At 38.8% G+C, this 15,453-nt stretch overlaps 1 protein-coding gene across 2 annotated transcripts in view; it reads left to right on the top strand.

The window, feature by feature from the left end:
* Window positions 1–15,453, top strand: part of LOC122792261 (CD2-associated protein-like) — a 1,538,751-nt gene that overhangs the window by 1,413,820 nt on the left and 109,478 nt on the right. For both annotated transcript variants that reach the window (XM_044060012.1, XM_044060011.1), the window contains exon 13: window positions 14,175–14,290. In XM_044060012.1, coding sequence (XP_043915947.1) covers window positions 14,175–14,290 — 116 coding nt within the window. The remainder of the gene's footprint in view (window positions 1–14,174; window positions 14,291–15,453) is intronic.

Genomic DNA, 15,453 nt, shown 5'->3' with positions numbered 1-15,453 from the left:
CATTACTGTTACTTAAAAATAGACAGTCATGGGGGTGCATTGTCATAAACATTATCATATGATGCAAATTTATTTATTTTATTAATTTATTACAATTTGATAAGAAGATGAGTGAATTAGTCTTCTGACCCTTTCAGCCACAACTAAAGCAACAGATTGATAGGGGACATTTACAAAGATAAAGAAACAGTCATTATGTACAATTGCAAGAAAGGCATTATATGCAGTCTAATACAGAAACAATTTTATGCATATTAACAATCAATTTAGTCCTCTAAGTAAGACAATACTATGTTTATTATCACTGAAGGTAGCAAGCACCGGAATCTTACTGCACATTGTCCTGAAAGCAAATACGAGCAATCATACTTGTAAGGTGCTCATTTAGTTTGGTCTCAAATATTTTCAGTGTCAGTTGTTCTCCCAGCTCTTTCAGGATGTGATTCAAAATGGATGAGCTATGTTTGGAAAATGTCATCTTCCCTTTGTAGTTTTAAATCATGGTCTGACTAGAGAAAATGTGTTTTCCACATTATCTCTGAGTAAGTGGAGTTGTCTAAACTGGAGTGTAGTTTCCAAGGGTGGGTATTGGCCCTGTTTTGTAGCTGTGTGGTTTATAGGTAGTTAACTGATGCTTGCTAGACATTCACAGTAATGAGTGCAAGAGTCTGCCAGCATATTCTATTCTCAGTAGTCTGTATTTTTTGACTGTTGAAAATGGAATGGAAAGTGATAAGATGAAGACCAAATTCCATTTTGGGAATGAGTACTTTCCCCATTATGGAACAACTAGTTATGGGAGAAGATAGATGGTCCTGTAGCACAGCTGAGGTTGAGTAAGAGTTTTACTGATCACCCTGTCTGTATGCTCAGCAAAAGATTAAGTAGGGTCCAGATTTAATTCCACTTATCTCTGTTCTGATACATGAGTTATGACAATGCCATTATTGTCTAATCTTATGAGTGGGAGGACAACAAGAGACAAAGACCATGATGATGGGCTTAATAAGGTTGACTAGGAGCTAATTCTTGTGGGTCCAGCTACATATGTCATAAAGATTAAATTTCAGAAATGTGGCAGTACATTACTACTTTGCAATTTTCGCTGTAGATCAGAGATAGTTTTGCTAGATTTTATAATATGCATATGTGACTGTTTTGAGGTTGGTAAGATAATTTGTAAGGTTATTTATAAAAAGCAAAATGTGTAGTGGACTGGGGACACAGCCTTGTGGTATTCCATTATCGAGAGTGCCAGGCTCAGAAACTGAGTTACTTGACTATACATGGAAGGTTCTGTTCCCAAGGTAACTTTTAAATCATTCCAAAGTATTGGCTCTAAAGTTAAGTTTACCAAGTTTTTTAAGTGGCAGTGTGTGTGATTTATAATTTCGCATGCTATAGTCAAGTCAATACGAAGTCCTCCATTAAGAAGGCCATCCTTCCTATTATTGAATATAGTATCAGTTACAATGCATAGGGCAATTATAGTACTAGATTTACATAAAAAGTCATATTTCCCTCACATAGAAGGTCATATTTATTTATGTGTTCAAATTACTTGTAAACTAGTTTTTGAAACTTATTTTTGTTATTGACACAAATTGACTGTGCCTATATTAATTACAGTCTTTTGGGTTGGAAGTCTTAGGAAGCAGGATTATAGAGGTATGTTAGACCAGAGCAGGGACAAAGTTTTATGATAAGGATACATTGCACATGTGGCTAAGTGATTTGGAGGTGAAACATTGAGACAGAGTATAGCAGTGTAATACAAATAGGGATCCCATGCTACATACATTGCAATAAAAAATGCTTTGAGGAACAGTAATATTTAATAAATGTGACTTGAAAGCTGGAACACAATTAATTTGAAATCATTTAATGGTATAGGAGCACATATTGCTTTAATGCCTTACCTACTGTATAACAATATACCTATGATTTCATAAAAATTATATAGTTTAATGAAAACACGAGTAGATCAGAAATTTAGAGACTGATTGATTTCTAAATTCTCAATTACATCCATTCCTGTCCCCGAGTAAACAGGTTCATAGGTGTGTACTAGGCTAATGACCGCTGGGGCCTTTTTATTCCTATCCATGCATCCCAAATCTCTAAAACTTCTCGTATCCTTGGTAATTGTAAGTAGGTGTTTAAGAGATGAAATATTTACAAGCAAAGGCCTGAGAGATGAACCATTTACAGGCCACCTGTGTGCACTAAAAATGTAGATGCCAAACCAGGGATGAATTTCTTGTTAACCATCCAATTGTCCAAGTTACACTTGAATTTGGTTATAGAGGGACTGTGTTTCACATGGATGGAGAGACTGTTCCAGGGAAGGGGTAGTCTCTTGGACAGATACCTATCTCTCCAGCAGGTCCTATTTATATCATAGGCAGGGTTTAATTCTTTACAAATGGGTATTTCTGGCTTTTGCTTTGCGGATATGCAGGAGGTCCATCAGAATGGGGTCCAACTATTCTTTATATGCTAGGGATAGATCTGCCCTCAGCAACTTGTAGAATACAAGGATTGGGCTTTGATGCAGTCTGCACAGGATATGTTATTTATGCCCTGTATTCTTTTCGGGAAGGAAACTCTGTGGACATTCCAGTTGTTGAATATGCTTTGTTAGGTACATACCAAAGGTGGCACTGTACTCAATGATAGGTCTGATGAATGCTGAGTACAATAAAAGAATAACCTCCTTGTACCTAGATGTCATACTTTTGTTTATAAGATGCACAACATAGAATGATTTTGTCAGTGCTGTATACACATGATGGCCAAAGGCTAGATTACCATCTATGTGTGTCCCCAAGTCCCTAAGTACTGGGTCGACTCTTAGAGGCATGTTGTCAATATGGTAGTTACAAGTAGTGGCTGACTTCCTGAAGGATACTATTATTTATTTCTGGCACTTAGTTTTAGTCCATGGCACCAGTTATTTAACTATTTCAGCCCTTCTTGGAGAACATTAATGTCACAATCATCTGCAAATCTGGTCATCCAGAGGCCCTACATGTTGGACTTAACTTCAGAGAAGTAGATGTCAAAAAAGAGGGGCCCCAGAATTGAAAATATTGGCCAGTGGTCTGAGGGATTCCTACTCCACCAACACATTTATGATTTTTTAGGAGGCACACCACTTTCATATCATACTGTACATTTAGAGGTCCCACTGAAAGGGGCCACATATATGGCACATCAAACCTAACTTAATGTATGTGTCAGAATTTTGACATACCAGAGTGGCAATAAGTTGACCTTGATGTGACTTGAACATACAGCTTTCCGCACTTGAGTCAAAAGCACTACTGCTGTGCCACATGGTGTCACTGTAAAGGCCCTCTGTATCTTTTACCTGCCCTAAACCTATTTTAGAGGTCCTTTACAAAACGAGTATGGAATATGGACAAAAAAGATAAGTCAGAGAGCAGAGGGTGTGGTAGCTGTAAAAAAAGTGGAAGTCACAACAAGAAACTGAGGCAAACAATGAGATGCACCAGTATAACATTTCACAGTAAGCTATACCTTCATCAAGCCTCAAAGGGCTGAACATCTCTTATAAACAGCCCACTGCACTGCTGCAGCCAGGGCACCTTGGGGCCATCCTCTCTAATTGGACTTAGCCTTCAAAACTTCACAGATGTTCTTCATGTTTCACTGTTGCAGTCATTACATTTGGGTAATCTGCTGGCAGGTTGCCCTCAGTCAGCCTGATTAACAAAGTCTTGGGTCCTGCGTCGGTTGCTGTCCCTTCTTCCATGAAGTCAGGTCGTCAGGGGTATAAAACATGCAGCCGATGCCATTACATCCGTCTTTCTTGCCGCGTGGTGCCCAAAGCAGAAGCAGTTTGCAAGTGCCAGTTGTCTGACCCCTGAAATTTTCATTTTCGAGTTTCAGAATCAAAATCTTCAACTAAAAGCTAAGTACCCCGTTGGGGAAACTTTTTCTTGCTCCTTACCGATGTCAGTAAAAGTTAATAATTGTATTACTTGTGGGAAGCAAATACCTCATAAGGACTTTCATTTATACTGTATTCTTTGCCTAGGCCCTGATCATAACATACCTTGTTGTCAGTTTTGTGCTAGATTTAATCAACGCACTATTAAACGTCGGTACATTTTTGCTTCTAAATATTTTGGCTCATGATTTAACTGTCCAGAAATGACATCGGTTAGCAATCCAACTACTGGAATACATAAAAAACGCAAAGAAAAATACAGAGACAGACCGTCGAGGTCCAAAACTGACGACGACACTTCTCCTAAGCCAGTCGCTAGTTCGCCGGTACTCAGTGAGGCACTTTTGCAGCCCTTGATGCCTGCTACTTTTGATTTGCAGGCCTCTGCTGAGACCCATTCAGAGTCCGGTATGCTGCGAGATGCTAAAGTATTGAACCCGCGGATGTCTCTACCTTAGATGGGTCTGGAGCCACTGCGCAGGCAACAGCTTCTGAGGGTGTTTTCAGGCCTAAGGATTTGTATATTAAACAGATGCCATCTTCAAAACTAAGGCCAAAATCTACATCTGCATCTAAAAAACTGATGCTTGGGCCATGTGTGCAGGCCTCTATGCCTAAAAAACAAATTATCAAAATGGCTGAAGATTTAATTACCTTGATCAGGGGTAGCCAACCCCCTCCTGCTAAGAGGCCTAGGCAAGACATTGATTATGAATCTTCTGATCAGGATTCTATTTCATCTGATTCTTCTACTGAACAGGATTTGTCTATACCTACTTATGAGGACTCTGATACAGAAGATTCCATTCCTTCTGCTTCTCTCCCTGAGGATTTCTCTTTTGGAGAAACTTTACATACCTTAACGGAACATTTCCACTGGGAAAGTCAGGATTTCTCTGAATCTAAAAATAGACTTAGGGATTTTCTTCTTCTTCCTCAGCATAGGCCTTTGGCTATACCTCCTGTTCTAGACATTGTTGATGATGTTTTTTCAGAATCTAGTGTGGCTCCTGATTCTCTGCCTCCGACTCCTTGTAAGCCAGACAGATACTGTAGGGTTCCTGACTCCCACAAATTCCTTTTCAAAAATCCTACTGCTGATCCTGAAACCATTTCTCAGGGTCCCAAGGGCATTAAGGCCTCTACTGCTACAAATCCTACCCCTTCTGATAGAGATTCCAGGGCGCTGGATAGATGGGGTAAGAAGGTTTACACGTCTGCAACCTTGGCAATCAGGGCTTTAAACTGTCAATTTCATATGCTTAAATATCAACAGCATATCATGGGACTACTTAAACAGAAAATTATGTTAATCTCTGACTGTGTGGAAAATAAAGATTTGCAGGATTTATTACATTCAGCTGAACAAGTTGGAAAACATACTTTGCAATGTGGTTTTGATTCCTTGGAGGCCTCTTGCAGGGCTGCTGTAACTGGATCTGTGTTAAGAAGGCATGCTTAGCTCAAAGAGCAAACTCTGCCTGACCATGTTAAAGCAAAATTGTTGGATGTTCCTTTACAACAGGACCATCTCTTTGGTAATAAGGCTGAAGAAGTGTTAAAAAAGATGGAAGATAAAGCTAAATCTATGCAAACTGTGAAAGATTTCTTACAAGTGCAACCTCCAAGATTTAGTAGGCACTGGCCTACTAAGAACCCGTCCTTTCCAGTCCCTTCGAGAGCTGCTCAAGTAAAATCCAGACATTCCAAAGGCTCCAGGTTTCAGTCACAAGGAACTTTTAGAGCAAAACAATGGGGTGCCTCCACCTCCAAATCTGGAAACACCAGGGCACCTTCCTATGGTAAACAGTCTCAATGACTTCCCTCTACACTCACCAAGCACTTACTTTTTAGCCACCCCTTTGGGGGGGAAACTGGCACTTCATGCACGAAACTGGCAACTTATTATCCAGGACAAATGGGTTTTAAATATAGTATCCCAGGGAAACAGATTTTATTTTCACACGTTGCCAATCCCAAACGGATGGCCAGATCTGTCCCCAAATCAGTGGGCAGAGGCCCAGAAACAAGTTCTGTCCCTCATGAACATGGGGGCTATTCAACCAGTACCAGAAGAAGAAAAGGGACAAGGTTTCTATTCAAGACTTTTCCTGGTACCCAGAAAAGACAAATCATGGTGTCCAATTCTGGACTTATCCACTCTAAACACATTTCTGGACATTCCAAAATTCAAGATGCTGACTCTTCAACAGTTACTACCTATGCTAGGCAAGGATGCCTGGTTGGTAACTCTAGACTTAAAATAGGCTTACCTGCATATCCCAATCAGAGAATCTTGCAGACGATACCTCCGCTTCAAAGCAGGCTACTTGCATTACCAGTTCTCTGCACTGCCCTTTGGCTTATCTACTGTGCCCTGGGTCTTCACAAAGTGCCTGGCTCCAGTAATTGTGTTTTGCAATCAAATAAATATTCACATATATCCATACCTGGATGGTTGTCTAATTCAGGCAGAAAACAAGGACATTCTTCTAAAGCATCTGGCATTTGTAAAAAGGGTTCTAACTTGTCTAGGGTACACCATAAACGTAAAGAAATCACAAATGGTACCCTCTCAAAAAATTACATTCCTGAGTGCAAGCTTGAATACAACTGCCCAGATGACTTACCTTATAAGCAAATTCATTTGGTGACTTACTTCAAACAGGTGGCCACAAAAACCCTGCTATCTGCAAGACAAACTCTGCAAGCCTTGGGGTTCATGGCCACCAGCATTCTTCTAATTCCATATGCAAGACTGCATATGAGGAAACTTCAGTGGTACTTAAAAAGTTTATGGAGTCAACATTGTCACAGCCTGGAAACAATGATTCCTATTATACCTTGCCTGCAACTAGAGTTCCTATGGTGGGCAGGGGCCTGCCACCAAAACAAGGGACTGCCATTCACTCCACCCTCTCCCACCCAAACCCTAACTACAGACACATCAGACTATGCTTGGGGGGGGTCATCTGGCAGGAAAGTGCATTCAGGGCAAATGGAGCCCAAACCAAATGTACCTACATATCAATCAGAAAGAGATGCTAGCTGTACAGAATGCACTGACAGCCTTCAAGGACTACCTTCATCCAGGACAACTAATGATAAAGACAGACAACACCACAGTTATGTGGTACATAAACAAGCAGTGGAGTACACATTCCTACACCCTTTGCAGAATAGCCATGGCCTTGTGGAACATGGCCTTGACCTACCAAATACAACTACAAGCTCAATTCCTGCCAGGAAAGCTAAATACTCTGGCAGATAAACTAAGCAGAAATCTTATGGACCCACATGAATGGAAACTGGAACAACAAGTTTTCAACATGTTGACACGCAAATGGGGGTGTCCAGACATAGATCTTTTTGCCTCACCCCAGAACTATCAGTTGGACAAATTCTGCACAAGAATTCATCACAAAAAAGCTTGGAAAGTGGATACTCTGTCCTTCAGCTGGAAACACCTAATAGTCTATGCTTTTCCCCTCTGCTCTCCAAAGTTCTGCTAAAAGTTAGACAGGACAAACCAAAAATGATTCTGATTGCTCCAGACTGGCCTCGCCAACACTGGCACCCACTCGTGCGCAATGTGTCACACCTTCCTCCATGGCACCTGCCTCAGACACCTTACTTACTGCCTCAGCAAAACTACCAAATTCTGCACACTCAGCTCCAATCTTTGAATCTTGCAGTGTGGCTAATCAACTAATTTCACTCTTGGCATCCCTCAGCAAACCTGTGATGGATGTAATTTTGGAGGCTAGAAGGCCTAGTACTAGAAAATCTTATGCTGACAAATGGAAAAGATTCTGTGCCTGGAACCAGGCACAAGGAATAAGCACAGCAATGCCCAATATTCCTCTGATTCTGCAATACTTAACTGAGATGCTTCACAAGGGCCTATCCTTTTCTTCCATAAAAATCTATGCCTCTGCCATTTCAGCTCATTACAACACAGAACCTCCCCTCTTCTCTCATCCTCTGCTAAAGCAGAATCTCAGAGGGGCCAAAAATTTAAGACCTCCCAGGAGAGCGCCAACCCCTGCATGGGACCTCAGTTTTGTTATGGAAAAACTCACTCTCCCTCCTTTTGAGCCAGCTGCTACTGCAGACCTAAAATTTCTCTCCTGGAAAACAGCTTTCCTTTTAGCAGTCACTTCAGCTAAAAGGATTTCAGAATTACAGGCTCTTATGGCAGCGGAGCCTTTCATTATTTTTCATCCGGACAGGGTGTCTCTCAGGACCAATCCATCTTTCATGCCTAAGGTGGTATCCAGTGTGGCTCTTAATCAGACCATTCATCTGCCAACTTTCTTTCCCAATCCACAGAACAAGGGTGAGCGGATTCTGCATTCACTGGATGCACACAGACAACTTAGATTCTACTTAAACAGACAAAATTTCTAAGAAAATCTGAACAACTATTAATGGCATTTGCTGCAGGGGCAGAGGGAAAGGCTATTTCAAAGCAGACTATTTCCAAATGGATAATCCATTGTATTTGTTTCTGCTATATGCACCATGGTAAACCTATCCCCAAGGGGATCGGATCTCATTCCACCAGGGCTGCATCTACCTCTGCAGCCTTTCTCAGAGGGGTTCCTACTAGAGACATTCTAGAAGCTGCTACCTGGAGCTCAGTTCATACGTTCACCAAACATTATCATTTACCTCTCTTCTCTAAATCCAGAGCTGGCTTTGCCACTGCTGTCCTGCAGGGCTTTATAGCTGCTCCTAATGCTGTATAAATCCATCCTCCCAGCCATAGCTTTGGGAATCTACCCAAATGTAATGACTGCAACAGTGAAACACAAAGAACATAGTACAGTTGTGTACACTTACCATAAATGTAGATGTTTGAGTGTATTCTCTGTTGCAGTCCGGGTTACCCACCCTCCAGCCCCCTGTTTTTCTCTTACTATACCTCTCCTTTCTTTTACTGTGCTTAAAAGCCTTTTTGGTGTATTTGCTTTTGTTTGGAGGTATATTTTTTGTGTTTTAAATTATATGCATACATATATATATATATATATACATATATATATATATATATATATATATATATACATATATATATATATATATATATATATATATATATATATATATATATATACATATATATACATATATATATATATATATATATATATATATATATATATGTATGTATATATATATATATATATTTTACTCCCCATTTGGGGGGCACCTGACATCTGGGGCAAGAAAAACTGATGTAATGGCATCGGCTGCATGTTTTATACCCCTGATGACCTGACGTCATAGAAGAAGTGACAGCAACCGACGCAGGACCCAAGACTTTGTTAATCAGGCTGACTGAGGGAAACCTACCAGCAGATTACCCAAATGTAATGACTGCAACAGTGAATACACTTGAACATCTACATTTATGGTAAGTGTACACAACTGTACTTTCTCGTCAACATTTCTATACCCACTGGAACTTCTAAAGCAATGGGCGCCGGAACCATAGAGCGAGGGGGGATGAGCACCCTTCCACTTTTACAGTTGCTGCAGGTTGACAATTATTCTTCTGGACTGTCCAGAATTAAGACACTGTCTTGTCTTGTTCAGAAAAAAATGTAATCTTTCATGCTGCACACATTTTCTTTTAACTTAAAAAAAATTAATTTTTTTTAAAGGCATTCTTCTTTAAGAATGCCCCTTTGTCTGATCACACAGACTCAACCGGTGCTTGTAATGTGAACTTGCGTCTTTGTCTTCAGCATGCATAATTTGAATTTGAAGACGTTTACTTTGGACTATGCAGTGGATGGGATGAGTAAGAGGTATGTTTTGTTCAGCGCAGCATCTTTCCTCATTTCATTTGTACCTTTCCAGTACTCCATTTTTCTGCACCCAGGCAAACCATTAGCAACATAAAACATCAGAATGAATGAGGAGTATGATGTCATTGTCTTGGGGACAGGACTGATGGTGAAGGCAGTATATTCGCAAATATTTGGGGTGCCCAGGAGCCAGGAAGGAAGAAGTATTTTGTCCATTCCATTAATTGTATTTTGGCTTGGTGCTGCTGTTAGTGATTCTCTTGGGGTTGGGTTGCGGCCTGTAGAATGTCAGCTGAGTCAGGAAATCTAACAAAAGGAAATGATTTCAAAGTGCTGTGTGGGTGTGTTTTATTTCAGAGTTTACAGTGACTCCTACTTTTGGTGTATAACAGTACCAGGATTGTAAATGACAAAATCAAAAGACAGTTGTGTATGTAATTTTAAAGGATCAGATGTGTATGAGAGGTGGTCAGCATTATCGTCGCTGGCTCAGTTTATGTATACATGCATACACACCCACAGATATATGTACACATATATAGTTATAGACGTATATAATGTGCTGCCTGGGGAGTCCTTTTGTCGTTAATTGCTGTGGGAGGTACAACTTGTATTTTGGGTAATAATGTAGGATCATGATAAGGTGTCTTACTTCCTGAGGTAGTCATCTTTGTGCAACTGGGAGTCTAGCTGTACTTTGACATGTACAACAGTTTTCCAGGGTTTGAGTTCCTTGCTTGCCCCATTAATGAAGACAGGCTTGACATTCTTACAGACATTTAATGTTATCTGTTTGTAATGGAAAACTAATGATTGCTTCCAAAGACCTTTGATAATTGATAACGAGGCTTGGCATTTCTTATATATTGAAGTAAAGTTTTGGTTTGAGTCGGAAGATTGTGAAAAGTATTTGTCATCTTTATGCACACTTTCAAATGAGATAGAGCAAGATTGCCACCCCTTTTGAATGGTAGTTTCTTCATGTTAATTACTACTACCATTAGTTTGAAGTGTAGTAAGCTTTTAAATGCGAACATTTTTATATGTGTAAGATAAACAGAATGTACTGTTGTGTCTTGCTCCTAAGAAATGTGGGTATAGTTGGGTCTGCCACCTTGCCGTTGTGACAACCTTGTCATTAGGACTGATGCAGATGAAATGCTGCTGTTTCAGTGTTAACTGTGTGGCACAGCTGTGTTTTATTCAGAAGGTTTGTGACTGCTAGTTAAACTTATCATGGACTTCTCTGTCTGGCTCTTTCTGATCTTGCCCATGTCCAGCCTTAACTACATGGTTGCTGTTGCAGTTGGCCTGTGTTATGTTTGTGTTATGATTTTGCCCTTCCATTTACTTTTAACTTCATGTGGCTTTTTATGGATAACTAACTGTGACCTGCAGAGTGGGCGTGTGTCTCTTTTTTGAGTGGAGCTTTTTTCCATAAACGTTTTAAATAAAATTGATGTAAAGTGTCATAAAATCTAGATATGCTAAGAAACTAGAATAACATCACATATTCAAATACTTAGAATACAGGGTAATTATACTAGAGAGTAGTGAGTGCGCTCTGTCTCTTGATTTTTGTATTAGTACTATATCACAGGTTTGAGTGGCCTTTTATAGTTGAAATGTTCTGAATTGGGCAGTGTTATCATTATTAGTTCATATGTTTTTTTCATTGCTTAGTGGAAAAATGTTCAAAACAATAAAATTAAAACATACTCTAACAAGTGGTGCTGTGTTATACAAGGGGAAGCAATTTAATTATTATGTATTATTTAGTACAATTAGAAAGGCGACTCAAAGAACTTTTGCATGGGCCTATGATTTGAAAACAGCCCAAAGGTAAACTTAATCTACCTCTGGTCAGATCCATTTTCTTTAAATGTGGGTTTCAATCCTGTTTCAGTGAATGTGAGTTTCAAATGCAGAGAAGTTTTAATGCTAGGTCTGTTTTCATTGAGAGACTGTATTGCTTTATTTAGCAAATATCTATCAGTGTTTGTGCTATAAAATTTCAAATACAACTTTTTAAATTAAATACAAATATCTGTAATCATTGTAGAAGTAAAGCAGAAAACATTATGCACAGTGCAAACTGAGAGCTTTGAACGGTGTTTATGGCTACTGGGGAGAACTGGAGAAATAGCCAAGTAATGGGACACAGGAATGGCTGTGTGCGGTGGGGTACCAAAATTACATGCATTTTTCTTTCACATACATGTCCAGAATTTTTTACATGAAAAGTTGGAAACCCTTTGCAAGTATCTTCTCCTTTAAGGAGGACCTTGTGTGCATTACATGCACGCACGACAATGCAGATGTAAATACATTCCACACTCGCGTGCAGAATTTAATCTAGCAGTTCCATCACAGAGAGAAGGTAAATGTGTTTGTGTGTGTGTGTGTGTGTGTGTGTGTTGCTTTTTTTAGATCGCTAAGTGCCCTTCTCACCCTCCGCCCCCCCCCCCAGCCTTCAACAGCTTCCAGCACCTATGGCTAAAGCATGTGTAATAGTGGAAAAAACTCATTGTCAAGACAACAGCATTCCAGTGAAGCAGTGTGTCCATCCTTTTGGGTAGCCACATAGAGCTGCATGATCCTTATAATCAATAGTTGCCTCCATCGCTTTTCCTGATAATGCTTTGCTCCCCCCTAATAACCAATAGTTATCTTTTCAGGGTAATGCATTGAACCTGTTTGGTCTTGCTTTCCTCCTCAAATAATTTTTCGGTATCCAGTGATATTTTCAGAAGGCCACAGCTTCCCCTACTACTTGACAGCTAGCAGGCCAGGACAGACAATTCAGGAGAGGGCACCAGACAACTTAATTCTCACTTAACCTTCAGTCAATTCCTGCCTGGTTTTTAAACTATGACAAGGAGTAAGCCTTAGAAGCACGACATTGGCAGCCATCACCTCTAACATCAGACTGCTGAGCAGATGAAACACTTTATATAATGTTGTCTCCATTTTACCATCATATTCTGCCACCACAAACTTAATGACAGTTTTTCGATATTTTAATCCAGAACTACAGAATGACTACACTTTGGTTGTTGTGGGAAGGGGAAGTTATGATACTTAAATATTAATCAATCTGGGATCAAGGTGTAGTTCTAACAAACAATGTGCCCATTGCAGTCAAGCTTTTCAGTGCCTCCATATGTGATTTTATTTTAGCTGCATTTTTCACAGGAAAGCTCTTCAGAACAAATAAGACCTTTGGTCAAAAGGAGCTGAAATGCTGGGAACATTGTCACTTAGTTAATAAATACTGCATGACAAACACCAAAATATGAACTCACTAAACTTGATAAAATTAATTAAACAAGTCACTTAATCAGCAATGACAGATATTACATTCTTCAAATCAATTGAAATTTTTCCAAAAATAATGAATGCAGTCATGCCGTTACTGAAAAGAAGTGATAGAATAAATGACTTTCAAATAAATACTGTATGCACATATAAAAATACTGCAATAAATGTGCAATATCATCACAGACCCAATGATACATTATTCTGATTGTGACCTATAACATAGGAGATACTCCTTCCTTTTGGTTAGCATTTCTTTTCAGAATTAAGTCTCACATGTCATTCAGTAACCTAATAAAACCAGAGTTTTAAAATTAAAAACTGTATTTTAATCCAAAAAAAATCCAGCTCCAGCATGAAGCATAACTAGTTTTATATCAGTGAAATAAAATGTGTAACAGCACTGTCAGGCTGTAGAAAGCAGATTCATTTAGATGTGTAAGCTGCATTTGGACTTTCCCGAATATTCTGTTTAAACAGCTGCATTAGGAGATCTAGCTAACATAACTGTATTGTTGCAAATCAGGTTACCTAACGTCATACTGATTTTAAATACCTAAAAATGAATAATTAAAACTATGTATTGAAAAGCACAGTTGCAACAAAATTATATTATGTAGGAAGATGGAGAAGATGGCTAACCATTTATTTGAACAGGTTCCTTGCAAGTTAAATGACACCTTTTTTTAAGATATGTATAGAGACTATCCTAATTGTAATTTATTTTCTTCAAAATAAAGGCTTTACCTGCATGCTTAAATGATCCCAAATGACTCCCGGAACTCGAAAATTGTTAGTAGCAGCACTGCTGCCTATGCTGCCTGTGTTTATAAATGATGTCTGCTAACTCTGCACACGCTCATTGCCTGTTTTTGTTGACGTACCACATTGTGTGTTTGAGTCACTACAAGGAATTGTGTTATAATCAGTTATGTTCATTGTCTGTTTTCTATGCATGGGAAATGCTGCATTCTAAATATGGGTAGCTGCATAGTATAAATGATGTTTACAAAAATGTAATATGGTTAAACAAGGTATAAACTATCTACTTGATTTCTTTCTAGAAGTGGATGGCCTAGACTGTGTGCAGGTATCCAGTGAGAAGCTGAGTCACCCCACTGCTAATAGGCCAAAACCTCAAGGAAGGCGACCACCAACCAATCTACATAGCCCTCCACCTGTGAGTCGGAAATTATACAGGTTTTATCTAGCTCACTTGTTTCTGATTTGCCTAAAACACTGTCCAGTTTGAAGATGCAAAATATGGTTACACATCATTATGTAACTACATACATTTTATATGACTTCCCTAAAAACTTTTATGGTGGACAAGATCTCCCAGCTTTTGCTAAAAATGTATATTAGTACTATACAGCAGATTTATAGTTATTTGTTACATTTGATAACAGGCTTTTCAAACTGGGCAGGCTCCATTCCCGGGGGGCCTAGAGATAAAAAGTTCCATTACTGCAAAAATTTGTCATAGAAAATCAATCAGCTTATAGCATAGATTGACAGTAATCAGAATATACAACACTGAATAAAGCAACAAAGAGCATTAAGGTCTATAATTGTTGAGAAATGTAGTCTTGATAACAAAAATAGCATTATTGCAAAGTCATATGTTGCCAACTAAGAGAAAGAAAGCTTAGTTGTTACTGATATATGATCATAAAACAAAATGCTGTTGTTAAAAATGTTGTAGTAAAGGTTTTGTTTGCCTAATTAAAGATAATAATTCAGTAACACTGTTTATTTTTGTGTGATTAACTAATATTTAGTTATTAATTTATTTACACAGTTTCATTTGTATGCAATATGCCTCCAAATCCAATACTGCGTTTTTTTAAATTTTACAATATATTCTATCAGATGTCTCAGTTATTGATCATGCATAATGTTGTATGATATGGCGGTTGGATACAAACTGTGAATGTTCTTATTAGCTACTTAGGTAGACTAAATGGACTTGAGTTGTATAAATCACTCACCAAGAACAATAACACATAGGACCATGTTGTATACAATCTGCTGTTAAAACTGACCAGAAGAAAAGAAATGCTAGAGAGTACAGAGTTGACACATAAAGCGTACGTGGATTTAAAAGGTCACTAAGGGTATTATTATTTCCCTATCAGTGTTTGTATTGACAGATCAGGTAAAAATGTTCCCAGTTTGACTTTACTAAGGTTGACATCTGTTTTTCTGTTAGTTTGTACATACAAGGACAACACTAATGCATCAGCTGATGCCAATTGTATATATATATATATATATATATATATATATATATAGTCCTCATTAGTGGGGGACATTGCCCGGCGTTTTGAACAACATGAGTCC

Source organism: Protopterus annectens, chromosome 1.part2 (genome assembly GCF_019279795.1).
Source record: "Protopterus annectens isolate FY-2018-M chromosome 1.part2, PAN1.0, whole genome shotgun sequence".
In the NCBI taxonomy this organism is placed as follows: domain Eukaryota; kingdom Metazoa; phylum Chordata; order Ceratodontiformes; family Protopteridae; genus Protopterus; species Protopterus annectens.
Note: the sequence above shows the minus strand (reverse complement) of the source record. Positions and strands in the feature narration are given on the sequence as shown.